This window comes from Monocercomonoides exilis (assembly GCF_001643675.1).
Source record: "Monocercomonoides exilis strain PA203 chromosome Unknown scaffold1-2713096, whole genome shotgun sequence".
In the NCBI taxonomy this organism is placed as follows: Eukaryota; Preaxostyla; order Oxymonadida; family Polymastigidae; genus Monocercomonoides; species Monocercomonoides exilis.
In genome coordinates, this window is record NW_027150546.1 from 1,922,784 (window position 1) to 1,943,533 (window position 20,750).

The 20,750-nt window shown below is 34.9% G+C and overlaps 3 protein-coding genes across 3 annotated transcripts; 2 read left to right on the forward strand and 1 right to left on the reverse strand.

Moving 5' to 3' along the window:
* Positions 1–4,806: 4,806 nt before the first annotated feature.
* MONOS_14984 (uncharacterized protein) lies at positions 4,807–6,224 on the reverse strand (the record flags this gene model as incomplete). The annotated part of the gene is made up of 3 exons (XM_067867828.1): positions 4,807–5,568; positions 5,626–6,119; positions 6,191–6,224. The coding sequence occupies 3 exons, from the start codon at positions 6,222–6,224 to the stop codon at positions 4,807–4,809; spliced, it is 1,290 nt and encodes a 429-aa protein (XP_067736487.1).
* Positions 6,225–7,949: 1,725 nt separating this feature from the next.
* Positions 7,950–9,673, forward strand: MONOS_14985 (uncharacterized protein). Its single transcript, XM_067867829.1, has 4 exons — positions 7,950–8,014; positions 8,134–8,190; positions 8,247–8,746; positions 8,826–9,673. Exons 2-4 carry the CDS (start codon positions 8,184–8,186, stop codon positions 9,216–9,218), a joined length of 900 nt encoding a protein of 299 aa, XP_067736488.1. The 5' UTR covers positions 7,950–8,014; positions 8,134–8,183; the 3' UTR covers positions 9,219–9,673.
* A 1,388-nt stretch (positions 9,674–11,061) lies between these two features.
* MONOS_14986 (uncharacterized protein) lies at positions 11,062–18,892 on the forward strand (the record flags this gene model as incomplete). Its single annotated transcript, XM_067867830.1, has 1 exon — positions 11,062–18,892. One exon carries the CDS (start codon positions 11,062–11,064, stop codon positions 18,409–18,411), a length of 7,350 nt encoding a protein of 2,449 aa, XP_067736489.1. The 3' UTR covers positions 18,412–18,892.
* Between the last annotated feature and the right edge of the window lie 1,858 nt (positions 18,893–20,750).

The window sequence follows — 20,750 nt, forward strand, 5'->3', positions numbered from 1 at the left end:
AAGTCGAAAAACTTTCAACCAAAGTCGAAAAACTTTCAATCAAAATCGAAAAACTTTCAACCAAAGTCGAAAAACTTTCAAACGAAATCGAAAAATATTATTCAAAGTCGGAAAACTTTCATTCAGAGTCGAAAAACTTTCATTCAGAGTCGAAAAACTTTCAATCAAAGTCGAAAAACTTTCAATCAAAATCGAAAAACTTTCAACCAAAGTCGAAAAACTTTCAAACGAAATCGAAAAATATTATTCAAAGTCGGAAAACTTTCATTCAGAGTCGAAAAACTTTCAATCAAAGTCGAAAAACTTTCAACCAAAGTCGAAAAACTTTCAATCAAAATCGAAAAACTTTCAACCAAAGTCGAAAAACTTTCAAACGAAATCGAAAAATATTATTCAAAGTCGGAAAACTTTCATTCAGAGTCGAAAAACTTTCAATCAAAGTCGAAAAACTTTCAATCAAAATCGAAAAACTTTCAACCAAAGTCGAAAAACTTTCAAACGAAATCGAAAAATATTATTCAAAGTCGGAAAACTTTCATTCAGAGTCGAAAAACTTTCAATCAAAATCGAAAAACTTTCAACCAAAGTCGAAAAACTTTCAAACGAAATCGAAAAATATTATTCAAAGTCGGAAAACTTTCATTCAGAGTCGAAAAACTTTCAATCAAAGTCGAAAAACTTTCAACCAAAGTCGAAAAACTTTCAAACGAAATCGAAAAATATTATTCAAAGTCGAAAAACTTTCAAACGAAATCGAAAAACTTTCAATCAAAATCGAAAAACTTTCAATCGAAATCGAAAAACTTTCAAACAAAGTCGAAAAACTTTCAAACAAAGTCGAAAGTTCGAAAAACTTCATATTTTCAAAAAGATGACAAAAATATACAAAAGTCAAAAAAACATTGTGATTGTTAAAATATCGATGATATTTGTTATTTTAATATTTTTTCATCTTTTTTCTGATATTTTTCTTTGCTTTCTTTTGACCAATTACAAATTTAAAATTATGAGAGAAATTCTGACATATTTTTATCTCATTTCAGTTGAAAGCACTCTTCTTCACAAAAAATTTTCTTTCGAAAATTTTAATTTTTTTCCTATTTTATGTAGAATGAAGAATTCATTATTGACTCTCTTATTTAATGTTTTTTCATCACAAACAACTCATTTCTTATTGAAGGAAACAAATGTTCTAAGATGTGTTTTGAGTTGATTTTTGAATTAATTTTGGTTCGAAATCTTCAAAATTTGCAGAAATCGACAACACAAACATTGCTGATAATATTTCCAAAAACAAAAGAATATTTTCATCTTTTGTGGAATACTTTTTATTTCACGTTTATTTTTTTTGTGAAATTTTCGACTTTGTTTGAAAGTTTTTCGATTTCGTTTGCAACTTTTTCGACTTTGAATAATAATTTTCGACTTTGAATGAAACTTTTTCGACTTCGAATGAAAACTTTCGACTTTGAATGAAAGTTTTCCAACTTTGAATAATAATTTTCGATTTCGTTTGAAAGTTTTTCGACTTTGGTTGAAAGTTTTTCGATTTTGATTGAAAGTTTTTCCACTTTGAATTATTTTTGGTGTATTATTCAAAGTCGGAAAACTTTCATTCAGAGTCGAAAAACTTTCAATCAAAGTCGAAAAACTTTCAATCAAAATCGAAAAACTTTCAACCAAAGTCGAAAAACTTTCAAACGAAATCGAAAAATATTATTCAAAGTCGGAAAACTTTCATTCAGAGTCGAAAAACTTTCAAACGAAATCGAAAATTGTTATTCAAAGTTGGAAAACTTTCATTCAAAGTCGAAAGTTTTCATTCGAAGTCGAAAAAGTTTCATTCAAAGTCGAAAATTATTATTCAAAGTCGAAAAAGTTGCAAACGAAATCGAAAAACTTTCAAACAAAGTCGAAAATTTCACAAAAAAAATAAACGTGAAATAAAAAGTATTCCACAAAAGATGAAAATATTCTTTTGTTTTTGGAAATATTATCAGCAATGTTTGTGTTGTCGATTTCTGCAAATTTTGAAGATTTCGAACCAAAATTAATTCAAAAATCAACTCAAAACACATCTTAGAACATTTGTTTCCTTCAATAAGAAATGAGTTGTTTGTGATGAAAAAACATTAAATAAGAGAGTCAATAATGAATTCTTCATTCTACATAAAATAGGAAAAAAATTAAAATTTTCGAAAGAAAATTTTTTGTGAAGAAGAGTGCTTTCAACTGAAATGAGATAAAAATATGTCAGAATTTCTCTCATAATTTTAAATTTGTAATTGGTCAAAAGAAAGCAAAGAAAAATATCAGAAAAAAGATGAAAAAATATTAAAATAACAAATATCATCGATATTTTAACAATCACAATGTTTTTTTGACTTTTGTATATTTTTGTCATCTTTTTGAAAATATGAAGTTTTTCGAACTTTCGACTTTGTTTGAAAGTTTTTCGACTTTGTTTGAAAGTTTTTCGATTTCGATTGAAAGTTTTTCGACTTTGAATAATAATTTTCGACTTTGGTTGAAACTTTTTCGACTTCGAATGAAAACTTTCGACTTTGAATGAAAGTTTTCCAACTTTGAATAATAATTTTCGATTTCGTTTGAAAGTTTTTCGACTTTGGTTGAAAGTATTTCGACTTTGAATAATTTTTGGTGTAATTTTCGATGTTGAATAAAAGTTTTTCGATCTTGAATAATTTTTGGTGTATTTTATCTAATTCAAAAGTCGAAATAAAATATAAAATTGTGTTTCATTTTGATATGAAAAAAGCATTCTTATGAAAAAAACTTTTCAGCTTTCTGTCAATCCTGACGCTTTGCAATAACTTGTTGAAAAGAAAATAAAAAGCTAGTTATTTATTATTTAGTAATAAAATTTTTTCAAATACGAATGATAGAAAATGTCCAATTCTTCAACAAATACACAAAAAAAATAAAAAATAAAAAATAACAAAAACAAAAATTGAAAACTTATACGTTAAAAATTGAATCGAAGGTCTGATTCTATTTTTTATTTTCAAATTTATTGATACGAAATCACTCACTCAATTTTCCAACTAGTGATATGAATGATTGAATTCTGTTTGACGAAAACATTAAAACAAATTAGATAAAACTGTTTTAAAAATAAAGAGCAAAATACAGATATCGCATTGAATACAGGACATCGCACAAAATACCGGACAAGATCAATATCTCAATTACCGCAAGAAGAAAAATTCTGACAAATTTCCTCAAAATATATCTCATCAATACAAACTCATTGGAAAAACAAGACTTCACTTCAGCTTTATTTGTGCTCAGTGAAAATTAATTTTTGAAATCTCGGAGAAACTCAAAATCCAATTTTTCCGAGATTTTTAAAATAACTTTTTTCTGAGCTCTAACGAAACTGTCCTGAAAGTCTCGTTGATCAATTGAGTTCGTGTTGATGAGATATATTTTGAGGAATATTACCAGAATTGTTCCTTGCGGTTATTGAGAAATCGATCTTGTCCGGTATTTTGAGCGATATCTGTAGTTTTTATTTTTCTGTGTAAATAGGTATCTCATATAATCACAATCGGATATAGTCACTAAAAGTTGTGCAAAAACAGATGTGATTATATCCAATTTTGACTAAATCTGGTCTTTATCAACTCTTTTCTTTGTTAAAAAATAAATGGATTTCTCTTTTTGGAAAATTGCAAACGTTTAATACTTGATATAACATTAAAAAAAAAATATATCTTGATTAGATTATTGTTCCCACTCGCAAACATTCACTTGAATGGATATGATACCTTTGTTTATTGTGTATTTCTTTTCAACTGAAATTTCTTGATTGGGAACAACAAAATTGTTGAAATATAAGATATTCATTTCATTTATCAACAAAACATATGCGAATTTTTATGAGTATTTTCTCAAACATCTCCATTTTGAATAATAATCATGTTTTGCACAATTGAATGAAGAATTTCTCTCCAAAGAAACAAACCCTTGAAGAATCAACAGTCCGAAAAAAGCTCGGATTTCAAAAAATAATCACACACAAATTTGGATAATATTTGTCTGTCTTCTATCGAAAAGACTCAAAATGTTCTTTAAATAAGAATCTCATGGAAATACAAACAAGTCTTTGATCACAAAATAGCAATAAAAAATTCGATGTCAACATATGATAATCAGCAAACAGATATTTTCCCCTTTGTCATGGAACAAAGTTTTGTTTTGAAGGTTTCAAGCTGTTAATCCATATTTGAAAGTTCAATCAAAAATATATATCACAAAAAATTTTAATATTAATCAGGTTCCAATCAACAATTCACTTTGTTGAAATAGCACAATTTTAGAATATCAAAACATGAATTTCATTTCTCGAGAAAAAATAGCAGTCAAAAAAATAAAGTGATGCAAATGATTGTTTTGAAACTTTCTTCTCGAGGGAGCTGGTTATTAGTGTTTTTCAAAGATATTTTTCAAAAGGAGACTTTTCAAAGAAAGAATAAAAGCTTTGAGAAAAAACAAAATTTCCAAGAAAATATCAATTTTCAGCTTTTCCATTGAAGAAAAAAAGTCATTTCGTCGATTATCAAATGTGAACAACGAAGAAGTCAAATTGTATTGAGTGATTGTTTTGTGGTCATGTGATGTTTTGGAAGCTTCCGTTTCGAACTCACATGTTGAAGTCTCAAAAAATGAAAAATCGTTATTCTTCAAATATTTTGTTCACAAGCAGAGAAGTGATTCAAAAAATAAAAAAAGTCATTCAGAAATTGGAATTCAGAGAAATGAAATGAGAAGAGCCCCACACCCTCAGATATTCACAAAATAATCATCAATGCTCAATGACAGTTCACAACAAAATTCATCGTTCAGAAAGGGAATCATTTCATGAAAGCTTGTGATGGCATCTTCATATCCTTCTTCTTCCATCTTTTCAACCACTTTCCTTTTCAACCCTTTTCCTTTCGCTTCACCAGCTTCATCATCTTTCGATTTCAATCGATCACAAACATTCATGAAGAACCTCAAGCAGTCATATGCCATTTCGTAATCCATTGTTGGCTGCTGAATTCCCTCCAAAACAGCATCATCTGCTCCACCTTTCAGCAACCCACCAATCTTCACTGCCCTCTTTTCTGATGCTGCTTTCAGCAAATCAATGCATCTCATGCTGTATTTCCTGTGATTGTCCTTCGCTGACAGAAACACCCGAACAATGCAGCAGACAAGCTCGGAATATTCGTCATCCCACAAGTGGCAGGAAAAAAAGAAATCGAACAATGTGAAGAGCCATCTCCTCAAAACAATTCCTTCTTTCACCCCCTTTCCTCCTCTTTCCTCTTCTTTTCTCTTCCAATCCACACACTTCGACTGCTCCTCCATTTCTCTTTTTGCCTTTTTCACAAAATGCAGCTCATCTGTCATCACTTTTTCCAATACTCCATTGAGAAATAATCTGTTCACCAAAAACTGCCAGGCAGACTGATAAGCAAGTGGAGTGAGGTTGTGATGATCCTGATGGTGTTGAATAATTCCTTTAATCTCACTCAAATACAATTCTTCTGGAATTTTCTGAAAAACAAATACAAGAATTATCAATCAATGATTATTCACAACACAATTCCACACCGTGAGCATGCCAACACTGCTCAAAGTCAGCAGCGATGTTTCCACTTCATTCCCATCTCCCTCCTTTTCCCCTTTGTTCAAGCCAACTTCCAGAAGACAGGACACGCAGATTGAAAGCAGATTAAACAAGAATTTGTCTTTCAGCATGAGATAGCACTCGCAAAGATCAATCAGAAGCTTTTCATTTCTTTTTTCTTTTTTCTTTTCTTCCTCGACAATCATCTCTTCAAATCTCTCACCCAATGAAGAGTTTCCAAATCCATAGACACTCATGGATTTCAATGCATTCGAAGATCCAACGTGCTTCAACAACAGAAATGAATTCTCCAAAGTCAGTTTCTTTTCTTCAATCATTGTGTAAATTCCATTGAACACTTCTGCTGTGACCACAGACTCAAGTTCTTCTTCGTGCATCTCGTCCATCACCTCATTCATTTTTTCAATTTTCTCTTTCTGTTCATCCTCGTCGCAATCTTCAAGCTCGGAAAATAATTCTTTAATAAAAAAAAAAATAAAATCAAGAGCCACAATCACCAGAATTTCAAATGGAACAACGAATGCACACTGTTGTATCTTTCAGTGACGCTCAAAGTCTGCATTTTTTTTGAAAATGCATTGCATCCATTTAACAACACAATTTTGATCATTCACATTGAATTCACATTTGTGTGAATTGATGACATCGATGAATAAAAAAAAGTCAAAAATGATAATTGCAATATGTGCATTCACACCTTCCTTTTTCGTCTTGGCATTTTTGGAAAGTGATTGCTGAGTGAAGAAACGCTTTTTGTTTTTCAATTCAAATTTGGTGTTATGGACAGTTTGATCGAAAATTTTTTTCTGAACTGGAATGATTATTGGCAAGATGAGGAACTGTGAATGAACAATTATAATGGAATAAGATGAATTAACACTTGTCGAGGAAGCATGCAAAGATAAAGATATATTGATTATGAAATTTCATTCAGATGACTTTTGGAGATTGGATGACAGATGAAACACAACAATTACATGAATAACACAAAAGACGTAATGTTTGCAATTTATATTGTTCAATTGATTGTGAAGATATTTCCGTCTGAAACCTCTCCAAAGTATGAGAAAATGAGTGATTGTTGAAATGGCCATTCTTCTCATTGGAGAGAATCACAATGAGGATGGAGCTGATTGTGCACAGCAATTTGGAAATGAATGAAGTTATGGAAGAATCATGATTTTCACTATTTTTGATTGCTGCAAAAGATGAAAACAAATTCGACTGACATTTTATTGAATGAAGATTTATGGATGGAATTGAATGGGAAACGAAGTGTTTGCAAAATAAAATAGTATTTTGTCATTTTATGCAGAAGAGTGGATTTTTGGACAAAGAAAGTTGCAAGCTTACCAAGGGAAGAACATTTATCACAAAAAATGACAAGAAAGCGTTGAAAGCAATTGGATTGGAACTTCGCACACAATTTCTCCATGAGCAATCGTTTGCCTGTGTGGAATCAGAGTGAGGGATTTGTATCCATGAATTTTGATTTTCCATTCAAGAAGAAGATCTGTTAAGCTTCAAAACAAAATGTGATTGGTGTGTGTGAGCTCTTCCCCAACGAAGCTATTTGATGGAATTCTCAATTTGTTTCATTCAAATCAAAAGTGATGCTATTTTTACTTTGTTTTTTTGGAGTCATGTCCAACACGAAGGAGCAACAAAGTTTCCATCTTGTGTTCAAAAGCATTCAATCTTCATCCAAATGAGAGTCACATTGCATAATCTCAGTTTTCTCATTCGTCCTCTTCGTTGTCTCCCTCCTGTGCCACATGGAAATTGAGTGTGTCTCTGTGATCAGATGGACTTCTTATTCGGCTGCAAGAACTTCTTGTCCCATTCCATGCATCCGATTTTCTTCTTCTTTCTTCTTCTTCAAATCACTTGAAATCTTCCTCTTCTCTCATCTCCTCATCATCAATTATCCTGCCAATTCTTTTTCATTTTGCGATATTTCAGCAAATGATTCATCATAAATTTTGCTTTTGAACATATTTTTTTAAAACAAATCGAGCTATCCCAACAGAAATTCAAATGGGATTAACACTTTTTTGAAGATTTCAAAAATCAATTCGGATTCTAACTGTCTTCATTTCAATGTTATATGAATTTATAAATATAAAAGTTTTTCTTTTTTTTCAAATGAAATGAATAAATAAAAAATATTTTGAAGATGAAAACCACTTTAAGATTTTCTTTCAATTTGCTGAAAAGAATTTCAGATATGATTCAAATTGATATAGAAAAAAAGATTGCTTTTAAAGATTATTCTAACTGAACCATTACTGTTGCACAATCAACACTGTTCGTTGAAAACGAAGTTTCAAGTGGTTTTTACCAGAAAGAAAGGTTGCAAAAGATTGAATAAAAAACATTTGGGAAATTCACTTTCATTTTGTTTATTAACTGTTTTTGTGAATTCTCCACACATTGAAAAAAACAACAAATGTGATACGTGGTGTTTGAAGCTGGATACAGCACAGCAAATTGAACAAAACAAGAACAGACAACAACCAGGATGTTTCGTGTGCAAAATATCAAGGTTGATATTGATAAATATTTCGAATATTTTGTTTTGAAGAAATGGTCGACAATCTGAAGAATTGCTCTTGTTCTTCTGAGCAGAAACAGAAAATATGTGAACTGAAGAATTTCATTGAGGAGATGAGTGTGAAGGAATTGGGATGTGTGTTTGCAGGAAAAGCGTTTGAGAAGATCTTCGAAATGGTTGAAGGAGAGAAATTGGTGTTGGAAGATGGAATTATGCTGTTGAAGCATGTTGGATATTTCAAGGCTTTGTCAGACATTCATACTGACAACGATGGTGAATCTTCATTTCGCAAAAGGTTTGAAAGGAGGGTGATGAATGAAGAATGGAAAAAAGGGCCAAAGAAGGAGAAGATGCTGAATGATGTTTGTGAATGCTATGCCTTGTCATATGAACAGTTTGTGACATTCAACTTTTCATTGGTTTGTGTTCCTCGTCTTCTGGGAGTTGCATCAAACAAAGGAGACAGCCAAGATGCACAAAAAGAAGTGGAAACTGCTTTGTTGGCTTTGAGCCACATCGGTGAGGATGAAGTCTGAAAATATTTCTTCTTCTTTTTTTTCGAATATTTTGTTTCATTTTTATTTTTTTTTCAACCCATTTATTTGTCAGTATGTGGAAGAAGATGTGTTCATGAGCAGCATTGTCAGTGTGATTGTCCGTCATCAGCAGAATAGCAACCTTACGCAGCTTGCCTACCAATCAGCATGGCAATTTTTGATGAACAGAATGCACACAAAGGCACAAATGGAAAGTGCCATGTCAATGCATTTTGGTTTTGTGGAAGAGGGGAGGAGGGAATTGGCAGAGAAAGGAAAGGAGGGTGAAAGAGCTGAAATACATTCACACGATTCTGAGATGGCTGAAAACACTCAACAAGCATTTTGTGAACCATCAGCCATCGAGAGAGAGAAACACAAGATTGGCAGCAGTGGTTGTTGGGATTTGCAGAAAGGCGAGGGTTTGTTTTGGAGAACTGTCTTTGGAATGCCTGGTGCTGCTTGAGCAAATGAATGAGTCAGCATCGCTGAGTGTTTCTGATTTTGTGGAAATCGAAGCAGTTGATGTGTTTTTGGAGGAGATCACCCGATCGGTGATACACAGAATTCTTGAGTCGCTGCCTGGACTTCGTGCTTTTGGTGCTTGACAGATTGAGAGAGAAGGATGAGGAATCGATGAAACAGCAAGTTTTGGAGAAGTTGGAAAGGGAAGGATGGAGGATTTGGTGAACGGCTTCCTCAAAACTGCTCATTGTGAAAAGGTCATATTGACCTTTTTTGAATGATTGAATGGATTCTTCTGAATTTGTTTCATTTGTGATTATTTGTTTCTTTTTTCAAACAATAAAATTCATGTTTGATATTGATGAGATAAGAAGATTTCTTTAATAATTGTTTTTTCACTCTTTCTTTCAAATGACATTGAAATTTTGATTGTTTTCTTTTCATTCATTTCACAAAAGAGAATAAAGAGGATGAGTTTTGCACACAAATATTCCAACGGGAATCTCAAATTTCCAGATTCTTTTGCAAAATGAAAAATGATATTTTGTGATTGAGAATTGAAAACATTAAAAAGAAACTTCAGGTTGTTTTGAATAACCATTTAACCTTCACTTTCCGGAACAACATTAGAAAAAAATCATCATCAAAGACTTTTTCTCTTTTGAATCTTCTTTATTTCATTTTGAATTTAAAAAATGAGATTAAAAAGATGATTGTCATTCATCATTTAACAGAAGAAACAAGTGAAGCGAATGAAGTGTTGGAATTCAAAGAGAAGATTGACGGCTGGGGAAAGAAAAAAATGGAAAACTTGGTGCGCAGAGGGGGATGAATGGCAGAAGACGGAAGTGGTAGAAAGAAATAGTGAATGATTATTTGAATCAACAAAAACATTTTATTGTTGAAAAAAAAATATCTTTTTTTTGTTGCATAAAAAAGAGGAGCAGAATATAAATAAATATCCTTCGCTCCGTTCCCCGAAAAAGTGAATCATATTGCAAAATGAAACGATTTGATCAAATGAAAAAATTTCGAAGCTTTCTTTTTTTTTTCAACAATTCATAATTATCAAATCATGAATTGGAATTAATGGAAAAGAAGAGAATTGATATATTTTTTATTCTACCAATTCCACAATTTGATGCACACTTTCTTTATTTTGCATTTGCGTTTCTCATTATTCAACAAAAAAAAAAAAACACTTTAAAGATAATCATAATGAAGATTCAAGGAATACTTTGTGAACGAGAAGATTAATTACGAAGTGTTATCTCGAATGTGTTTCAAATATTATTGAAAGCATGTTAATTGATATATTTCTATTTTCTTTGAAGTTAAGAATAAAAAATATTGAAATGATCATTCTCATTATATTTTATTTTTCGAAACAAAACTGATTTTTATTCTCGATAAGCATGCATTTGTTCCTTTTAACATGTCTGATTCTGGCAGAGACATTTAAATCTCAAGTCATCTATGGAACATCAACATTAAGGAATGAAGGTATTTTTTCAAATATAACTTTTAAATATAACTGTTTATAATTTTGTCAAGGCAACTCAAATGATGCACAATTTCCCACAAGTGGCAATAATAATTATTTATATGAACATGGGAAAGCATCAGGAACGAACAGATGGAAAACAGGAACATGCACAGCGATTTATTCATTTTTGCGCTTTTCCAATGCTTCAGTTGGACTGAAGAATGTGGCAGTCGATTATTCTTCCTCTCCATTTATTCTAATAACAGATAAATCGGATGTGGTGTTGGATTCGTGTGTTTCCTTCCAAAAGTTGGAATCTCAGTTTCATTTGCGAAGTGGGACTATCTGCCTCACAAGCATGACTTTGATCCCCCAAGAGAGTCTTAACCCATCCAGCATCATATTTGCATCTGATGATTCCAATTCAGCCATTTTGAGAAATTCCATCATTACAGACCTGGCTGTCTCATCTTCAGGCTATTTCCTGTTATCAGGAAAGAGCAAAAGCGAACAGATTGATAATTGTGCCTTCAGGAACATGTCTGTGAAATATTCCTCGAATAGCGATCATTTTGTGGAACATTCATGTTTTCGAAGTTCTATGGAGAACTGCCTCATTTATTCGTGTGTGAATGCCTTTGAAGGAGGGATTTCGAGTGGATCATATTCTTCACATGAATTCATCTGCAAAAATATGACAATAAACTTCGGGAAAAGAGAAGCAAATGCTCTTCAGAAAAAGGGACAAATTAATTCAACGGAAAGCCAATCCTTTTCGTTGTGTGAATGGGAAGATTGCACAGCACCACAAGGAGGAGCTCTTTATGTTCATGGCAATGCAAGTGCTATTCTCACAGTTGAGAATTCTTCATTCACAAGATGCAACGCTTCCTCGACAAATGGTGGAGGAATATATGCTCAAAGAATAGCTGAATGCATCGTGCATCATTCAACATTTGATCAATGTTCAGCTGCAGCAACCAATGGATATGGAGGCGGAGGAATAATGGTCGATAATGTTTATACCCAACCAGTGGTCGACGATTGTTTGTTTAATAATTGTTCTTCAGCTAATGATGGAGGAGCTATGTATTTTTATCAACCAAAAACTCAAAGACAGAAAGAATGTGTTGTAAATTCCTTTTTTGACAACTGTCAATGCAATTTTTCAATAAATGGAGCAGGAGGTGCAATTATTATTTGGGATCCAGTGAATAAAGTTATCGTTTCAAATTGTTTATTTTGTCATTGCCATTCAATGTGTGGAGGTGGAGCTGCTTGCCAATTCATAAATACAAATAACAATGGAATTTTATTTTATTTCTGTTTTTTCCATAATAACACGTGCATGAAAGGAGGACATGACATTGTTCTGCAAAACTCAACGTCAAATAATATTGATCCAAGTTGCTATTCTACAAGGCAAACATCAAATAGAGTCAGCACAAATTATTATTCAATTGTTGACAAAAGTGAATGGCTTCGCAAAGATTTTGGAAATGTGAGATTTGTTTCTTCAACTGATTCGCAGCCAAAAGGCATTGACACATATGCATGTGGGCTGGATAAATCTTATCCATGCAGCACGATCAGCCGTTGCCTCACGCAACTCATTCCAGACTTGGTTCCCAATGTGGAAGTATTTTCGGGAACGATAATCGAAACAAATAGTTTTGATTGTGGAGTCAATGCTTTCACTGTTTATGGCCAAAGCAATATGAGCACAGCAATCCAAACAGAATTTAAAGCGTCTGGGCTGTCTCTATTTTCAGTCTCGACAGGCACATTGACTGCCAGAGACTTTGTTCTTGTGCATGACTCGATTCATCCGAATAACCGTGGGTCAAGGCTGTTTGAGATAAGTGGAGCAGGAGAAATGAGTATCAGCCGACTGAACATATCTTTTGGGAGCGGACAATCAACAGAAACAGCATTTTCGACAGAACTGATAAATGTCCAGAATGGGATGTTGCAGATGGAACATGTGAACTGGGCAACAACGATTTCCACAAATTCACTGTTTTTGCTTTCTTCAACAAATGAGATTTCATTGACACTTTCCGAGTGTGCCTTTGATGGGATTGAGAGAGCAACGAGCGGAGCAGCAGTGATATCGTTTTCGAATGACAAGGTCAACATTGATGTGAATTCGAGCACTTTTGAAGGATGTGGAAGCAGAACATCGGCTGATGGAGGATCGATGATGCTGTGTGTTGGAAACGAAAATGAAGTGAAAGTGAAAGGAGGTAATTTTGATGGGTGCTTTTGCTCTGCAACATATGGTCTTGGGGGAGGAATTCTTCTTCGATTGTTGACTGAAAATCCCAATTTCCTGATTTCTTCTTCATTTGGCACAAATACAGCTAAATGGGGAAGAGACATCTTTGTCATTTCACCCAATCTGGAAGAAACAGCAAAATCAGAAAACATCACATGTGTGACAGATTCATTGGATTCTCTTGAGAAAGTGGGGGGATATAACAACGGAAACACGAGTGTGGCCATTCCTCTGTGCATCTATCTCCTCCCCACCCCAGAAGAAATATATGTGAGCAATTCTGATGCATCCAATCACTCACATTGTGGAATAGTCCAATTCCCTTGTTTGACTGTGAAGCACTCCCTCACAAGACAAACAGGAACAAAGAAAGTTGCTGTGAGTGGAATGATTTTGATGAGTGATGAATTGTCATTTGATGAACAGAAACATGAAATCCGAGGAAATGATGATCAGAGTGGTTGGACAATCTCTGATTCAAGTGAAACATCCAATTCATCCATGATTTCAGCCAGTGTTGAAACAGAATTATCAAAACTCATCTTCTCTCTTCCATCTTCCCTTCCTCTTCACTCCACTTTCATTTCGTCATCTTCATCATCAATGGCCATTTCTCAATGTTCGCTTTCTCTTCAAAATCCATCATCAGAATTGACAATTCTGTTCTTGTCTGTTGGGTCAGGGATCCTGATAATCGACAAATTCTCAGCTTCATCAATTGATTTGAGTAGAAATCCATTGATCTCGTTGTGTGGAAGTGGAACAAATACCGAGTTGATGAGCACTCTGTGGTTGAACATGACGAAATGCAATTTCACAAAAATCGAAAGAACAGCTGGAAGTGGAGGGTGTATGAGCATTTACAACAGCAATGATGAAAATACAAACACACAAATAAATATTGAAGAGTGTGTTTTTGATGGATGTTCTGTGCTTGCTGATGAAAGCAGAGGAGGGGCCATTGATGGTCAGTTGAAAGGGAGCATTCAAATGAATGTTATCTCATGCACAATTACAGGATGCACAGCACCAGCAGAAGAACGGAAGATTGGGTTTGGGGGAGGGATGGCACTGAAGCTGATTGATGATGATTCTTCATTTGTGATCTCATCCCCTGTTTTTGAAACAAAAAAGCCAAATGTTGCGAGATATGGAAATGTCCTGTTTGTTGAATCACCTAATTTGACAAAAAGCATCACAAACACCTCCCTTCCATTTGTATCTGGGCATCTGGCAGATATTTCGTTGGATTCGATGAGAGGCTTTGATGGGAGTGACACAACGAATGCCATTCCACTGGTCAATTTCTGGCGAGCGATTGGATCAGAGATATTTATTGGGAGCGAAGGTTGTGATGTGTGTGTGTGTGGATTCTCGGATTATCCGTGTCTATCGATGGATCATTCGTTGGATCGATTGCCTGATGGAAACGAAAGGAATGTCAGCATCAAAGGAAAAGGGTATCTTCGGAAGAGTGTTGATGTGAGTGGAATATCGGTGAAATCGGATGAGAGCAGCATGTGCTCATTGGAATGTGTCTCATCGCTTGAAGGAGCAGAAGGAGCAGCAATGAAGATTTGTGGCATTACCAATTTCGAACTGATTATGTTTGTGATTCCATCTTCATTTGCAAGTGGAGTGAATGTTCTGATGCATGTTGACTCAAGCGAGGGATCATTGACTGTGAAAGACTGTTCATTCACCAAAAAAGGAGATGAGAGAGAAGAATTGACAGATTATGGGCTGATAAAGGCAGAAGGAGGGACAGTTGTGCTGGAGTTGGTGACGATGCAATTGTTGAGCTTTTCGCAGGATGTTATTTCTGTTTTGTCAACAACTGTGCTGAATGCGAAAAATCTGACGATGAAGAATATTGAGGTGGAGGGAGCAAGTGGATTGAGGATATCAAAGGGATCAGCTGGAGAGAAGAGAGGGAGCAATGAAGGAGAACAAAACATTGTTATTGAGTGGAGTTTGTTTGAAGAAGTCACCCAAGACACAACAGAAAACATCTCGATCATTCGAAATGTGAATGATGCGGCATTGAAAATGGTGATTCGGAACACAACGATGAAGAGATGTGGAGGGTTGAAGTGTGGAAAGGGAGGAGGGATGTTTTGTGAGTTGAATGAGGGAGGAAGTTTTGAGTGCTCATTTTGCAAGATTTCAGAGTGTTTCTGCTCGACTGCAGGAAGAGGTGGGTGGCTGTTTCTGGAATGCACCTCGACAGCTGAGAAGCCTCTGAATTTTGTTCTGTCGAACATCACATTCAGAGACAACTCAGCGTTCAGAGGAAGAGACGTGTATATTCGATGCCTCTCAATCGAAACACAAATTGTTGATGAGCAGTTCTTGCTGGATTTCAGAGCGCCATTTGTGAAAGAGCTGGCGATGTGGGGTTGTTCAACAGACTCGTTTGTGGGGGAAGAGGATCTTCTGCTGAGGGTTATGAGATTCCAGAGCGAGACGATATTTGTGTCATCGGTTGCAGACAATCGCGCAGACAGCAAGCAATGTGGAGAGTTGGACACACCATGCCACTCATTTAGCTTTGGAGTGCAGCACATCATTCCATCTCTGTACTCACAGCTGCTGGTCTTGGGGCAAACAGAAATTGTTGGGAAATGTGATGTTCTTGATGTGACCATCCGCTCATTGCAATCTCCCTCAGCTGCTTTGGTGCATCTGAACTCAACAATAACCAATGAGGGAAGTGTTATCACAACATCAGAGAATGTTCGGATTGAAAGTGTGAAATTCAATTTTGGTCAGTTATTTTCATATTCGGGGAGTTCAATCATTCATGAAGCAAGCGGACAACTTTCTCTTTCATTTGTTGATTTTTCATCTGTTGGCCAATCAGAAAGCATTGAATCTATTGTTCTGAATTCAACATTGCTGAGCATCGAAAATGGAATTCTTCATGTTGATAACTGCTCAATATCAATGCTTTCATTCAAGAAGCCTTCATTTCTGCTAAATGGAGATGAGATCTCTGTCACAAATATGAAACTGGAACAAATTGAATCAACAACAGATGTGTTTGAGATTGGACAATGTGGAAGTGTTGTATTTAATGGAGTATCTGCAGATGGAGTGAAATTGTCTGAAGGTTGCGTCATTGCGATAAACGATTTATCATCAGGAACTGTTTCTATTGGAATCTCCTCATTCAACAACTGTTCGAGGAATTCAGAAGGAGCTTCTGTTTTCTCAGCTTCTTCAACTTATGCTCAAATCGTTCTTTCAAACTGTTCCTATTCAAACTGTGATTCTTTATCTGACAAAGGAAGCATAATGGAGATAAGCAATGCAAAGGATGTTTCGATGGATTTATGTCAATTTATTGGAACGCAAACAAAAGAAAGTGAAAATGAGAGAAACAGCGATTTTGAAGAAATATGTGAATGGTATGGATCGCTTGTCCATTCAGCGAATTCTTCATTAGAGATGAAATATGTGACAATAATGAATTCTTCACAAAGTGGATTGTCAGTGTCTGCTGGCAGCGTGAGGATTGAGAAAGGGGAGTTTATGAACAACATTCCATTCATTGAAAAATATCCATCAGTGAGAAGAAACATCATTTGTTCAGATTCAGCGTCACTGACCATTTCCAGCTTGAAAGGTGGAGATGGATTGATGCCCAATTCTTCTCTTTGGATTTTGAATGATGGATGCAGTTTGAAGGGGATAGCAGGAGAAAGGTCATCTCCATTTTTCATTCCCAGACTGGAAGATGTTTCAGTGAATGAAAATGGCAGCAATGTTGTTGTGAAATTCAGGGGATCTCTTTTTGTGCCATGTGATTTGTCATTCAGATTGATATTCAAAACGGGGGATGTGGAGTTGGTTGAGACATATCCATTCGAAGAAGACAGTTTTGTTTCAGAAACAGAAGTGATTGGAAGAGTTCCATCAGAAAATGTTTCAACAATTGTTGACGAAACAGAGGTGTCAGTGATGATTCTGTTTGGGAAGCAATTGGCTGCAACTTCTCCGCAGATTCTGAAGAACAAAACAGAACCAAAGACTGGAAATGAAAAAGTGGTTGAAGGTGGAAAAGAAGAAAAATCTGATTGGTTGTTAATTGTGATTATTATGGCAGTTATTCTTTTGATTGTTCTGATTGTTTCTGTTATTCTTGCAGTTCGATGGAGGAAATCTGAGAGACGAACAGAAGAATTGGAAGAAATAGTGAATGATACAGTGAAGAAGGATCCGAAGTTAATTGAAATGGTGACGATGGAGATGTCTCCAGAGGAGCAGTGGAGGAGAGCAGAAAGGGAGGCAGAGAAGAAGAACGAAGAGAGGATAAAGAAGAGAGTGTACGAGACGAATATGCAGCATTCTGAGTCATCGGAGCATCTTCTTTCTGAGAGTGGTTCCACTGAATACATCCTGGGAAGAGATTCAGATAAGATTCCTGATTGGGCACTGGAGAAGGTTGAAGAAGAAGAGATTCGAAAGAGATCACCATCACCTTCTATCTCATCCACTTCAACAACAGACTCAGATTCAGATTCAACATTTGTTCGGGGTGAGGATCTGTGTCCAACCACCTCGTCCATGTCGAATCTGGTGGATGCAATGGCCTGTTCATCTCCATATGAGAAGTTGATTGTGGATTTGAGGGATTCGCTGTTCATGCTGCTTTATGGAAAGAACAAGACAAAGGAGATGGCGATTGGCTCCTTGAAGGAGAGGGAGCAGACAGCTGCCCAGATCCTGTTCTGGGTGGCAAATCTGGCACTCCACTCGTTCAATGAAACGGACAATCTTCTCTCATCTCTTTCCAATCTCAGTCCACACGTTGTGCTGTTCTCGGAGCACATGGTGATCTGCATTGTTTTGCACTCCGACTTCTCATCAGACTCTGGCAGTTCATCTGTCTCTTCAAGCTCCACCATGGTCACATCTTCCTCTGATGTTTCAGTGATGAGCGAGAGATTCACCAAGTCGCCACCTCCATCATCAGCGTTTGAGGATGATGAAGATGAAGAAAGAAAAGAGTGTCTGAGATGGAAAGCACCAGAACTGATGATGAACAAGAAGATGGGAGCAACAAAGGAATCTGTGGCATTCTCGATTGGGATGATGCTGTGGGAATGTTTGACCTTGGAGATCCCATTTGATGAGTATGAGGGTGAGGTGGCAGGGCAGAAGATAGTGAACCACGAACGACCGAACATATCAGCTGTGAAGGAGTCGAATTTCTTTGAAATCATCCGAGCTTGCCTGTCTTCCCAGCCAGAAGACAGACTGAGCTTGGCAGGGCTGAAGCGAGAGTTCATCCAGCGGTTTCCTGCAGGAGCAGCAATTCTGACGATGTCAGATGCGATTGATCTGGAGGAGACAACAGAAGATGGGGAACACATGACGAGTGTGAATTCTTCAGATATCACAGGAACTTTGCTGACTGAGAAGTGAACGAAGAGTTGGTGATTGATATGCTTTGGATATGGATTTATTTCACAAATATATGAATAATAGTGTTTTTTTATTTTGACTCTATTCAACAATTCGACTTGTTTGTCTTCTTCTTTTTGTTTCCATGAATTGTTATGTTTATATCAATTTCAAACATTAATTGCTTCGAAAGCAGAATTGGTCTGCTTGTCATATGTTGTGTTTATGTATTTGTATTTATTCGCTTTGTATGTATTGCTCATGTTGTTTCAGTTCACATCCTGAACACAAACTCATTTTTTATTTTATCTCTATTTCGAACTTTCAGTTCAATCTTTTCTTTTTGGCATATGTATTGTGATTTCACATTCTGTTTGGATTATGAGAGACTTCGATTTGTGTTGTTTGTCCATTTTTTTCACAATTCCTTTCTTTTTTTGTTTTTCACAAATAAACTTTTTCTTTGTTGGAAACAATAACAACGTTGAAAACAAACAACAAATCAGTTTTTCGTTTGAAACTCAAAATACGAAAATTATTATTCCTTCTCTAGCCACAACTATGTCAGTTGAGCCAACAAATTGCCAACTTTTTAATTTCCCATGTATTTCAATTCCTCCTGTAAAATGTTTTGTTCTGTTTGATATGCATTGTGAAGGGGAAAATGGTTAAAGAAGGCAAAATAACGAATGCCGAATCTGACATTTCTTGAAGAATGTTTTCAATTGAAGTCCAAGTTTGTGATGGTCTCTCATGATTGTCTCAAAATCATTCAAATATGAACTGAGGAAGAAGAAGGGAGTGGTGTAAGAATGATAAGATCAGATTCTATTCTTCATACAAAAATTGTGAATGTTGAAACACTACAATGACTCTTTTGAGAAGCGTTGTTTTCTTTATTCATTTCGATTTGAAACATTCTGTTATTCATCTTTTCAGATGGAACACTGGTGCGAATTGACAAAATGAAGGCGAAATATATGAGAATATCTGTTTTGTTTATTCAGATGAAACAACATTAACAGTTGAGAAAAATCAATTCTGTATCAATTATTTTCACACGAAAGAATAATGGAAATGACATGAAGCATATGAAAACTTTCATGGATATGAAAGACGTCCCTATATCTGTTGAAAAGCACTGAGATATTGACAAATCGTTTGACCAGTCCCTAATCCCAAAAGCTCGCCTCACATCAATATGAATATAAAAAGATTCTTCATTCAGAATAGTCTTTCAAAAACAATCATCGATTCATCCTTTTCAACATGAAAAATAATTCAAAATTTCCAAAGGAGCAAATTATTTGAAACAACAACGAACAAGCTGAGGAAACGACATACATCCCTCTTCCGAAAACAATAGTTGATGAACTTTTGTTGTGAATATGTCTGAATCCAGTTGTTTGTTTCTCACCAACAAATTCCTCTTTCCATTCCTTCAATGCAATGATTCCAATTTTGAAATTGGACTTCAAAAAACAAATTGGAGCCTTTCGCGAATGAGAATCGTTGATTGAGTTTTTGGTTTGCATTTCTGGCTTTTTGAGAATGATGAAACATTTGTTAATTGTCTCAATTATTGCTAAGTCCTTCAAACAAAACCCACTTGAAATATTGCTGTCTGAAAAATGAGCTAAACATCAAAATTCTTTGAGTTGATATTGGTTGATGTTGATGATGAAGAATCTTAAGTTTTTATGTTAACAAAGTCGTTGAAAGAAAAAAAGAAATGATAAAAGATCAGGAGATTTCACGGTTTGAAAGTGATTGTTGCTGAAGTCAACAGGGCTTCTTCAAAATGTTGAATAAAAACTGGATGGATGATTTTCTTCATCTTGTTTGTCCATAGAAAAAGTTAAAGTTGAAATTATTTGGTTTGTGAGAAAGTGAAAAAGAAAAAATGGAAAGAAAGAAACAAATGCTTTGTCACAAATCTCGTTGAGCGATGTAGAAAACTTATCAAAGAGTTATATTTTTCTCATGAAAAAGTGAAACCATCCTTTTCATTGTTGGAAATGTATCGACCAAGATTGGAAAAAAAATCGCTTTCAAGAATTCACTTAAACAGCATTCATAAAGAAAGGACGATGAAATCATTGGTGATATATGAAAATTCTGTTGCAAAAAACGGAAAATGAAAAAAAGAAAGCGAAAATGGACATTTTGATAAATTAAAAAAAGTTGTTGTCATCAATTTCTTTTATTTTCTCTTGATAAAAACTGGTTGAAGCAAGTTTCGATTTATTTCTTTGGATCTTTGAATTTTGTTCTCAAAGAAATACCCTTGGTGGAAAAAGCGGGAGTTTGTGGAAAAGCCGGTAGTTTGTGTTTTTCAAAACAGTTTCAAAAAAGAAAAT

Bases quoted from the DNA above. Each gene is read 5' to 3' on its own strand.
- MONOS_14985 (XM_067867829.1), top strand. The intron at 8,747-8,825 runs GTCTGAAAATAT...TTTATTTGTCAG, and splicing joins GCCACATCGGTGAGGATGAA to TATGTGGAAGAAGATGTGTT.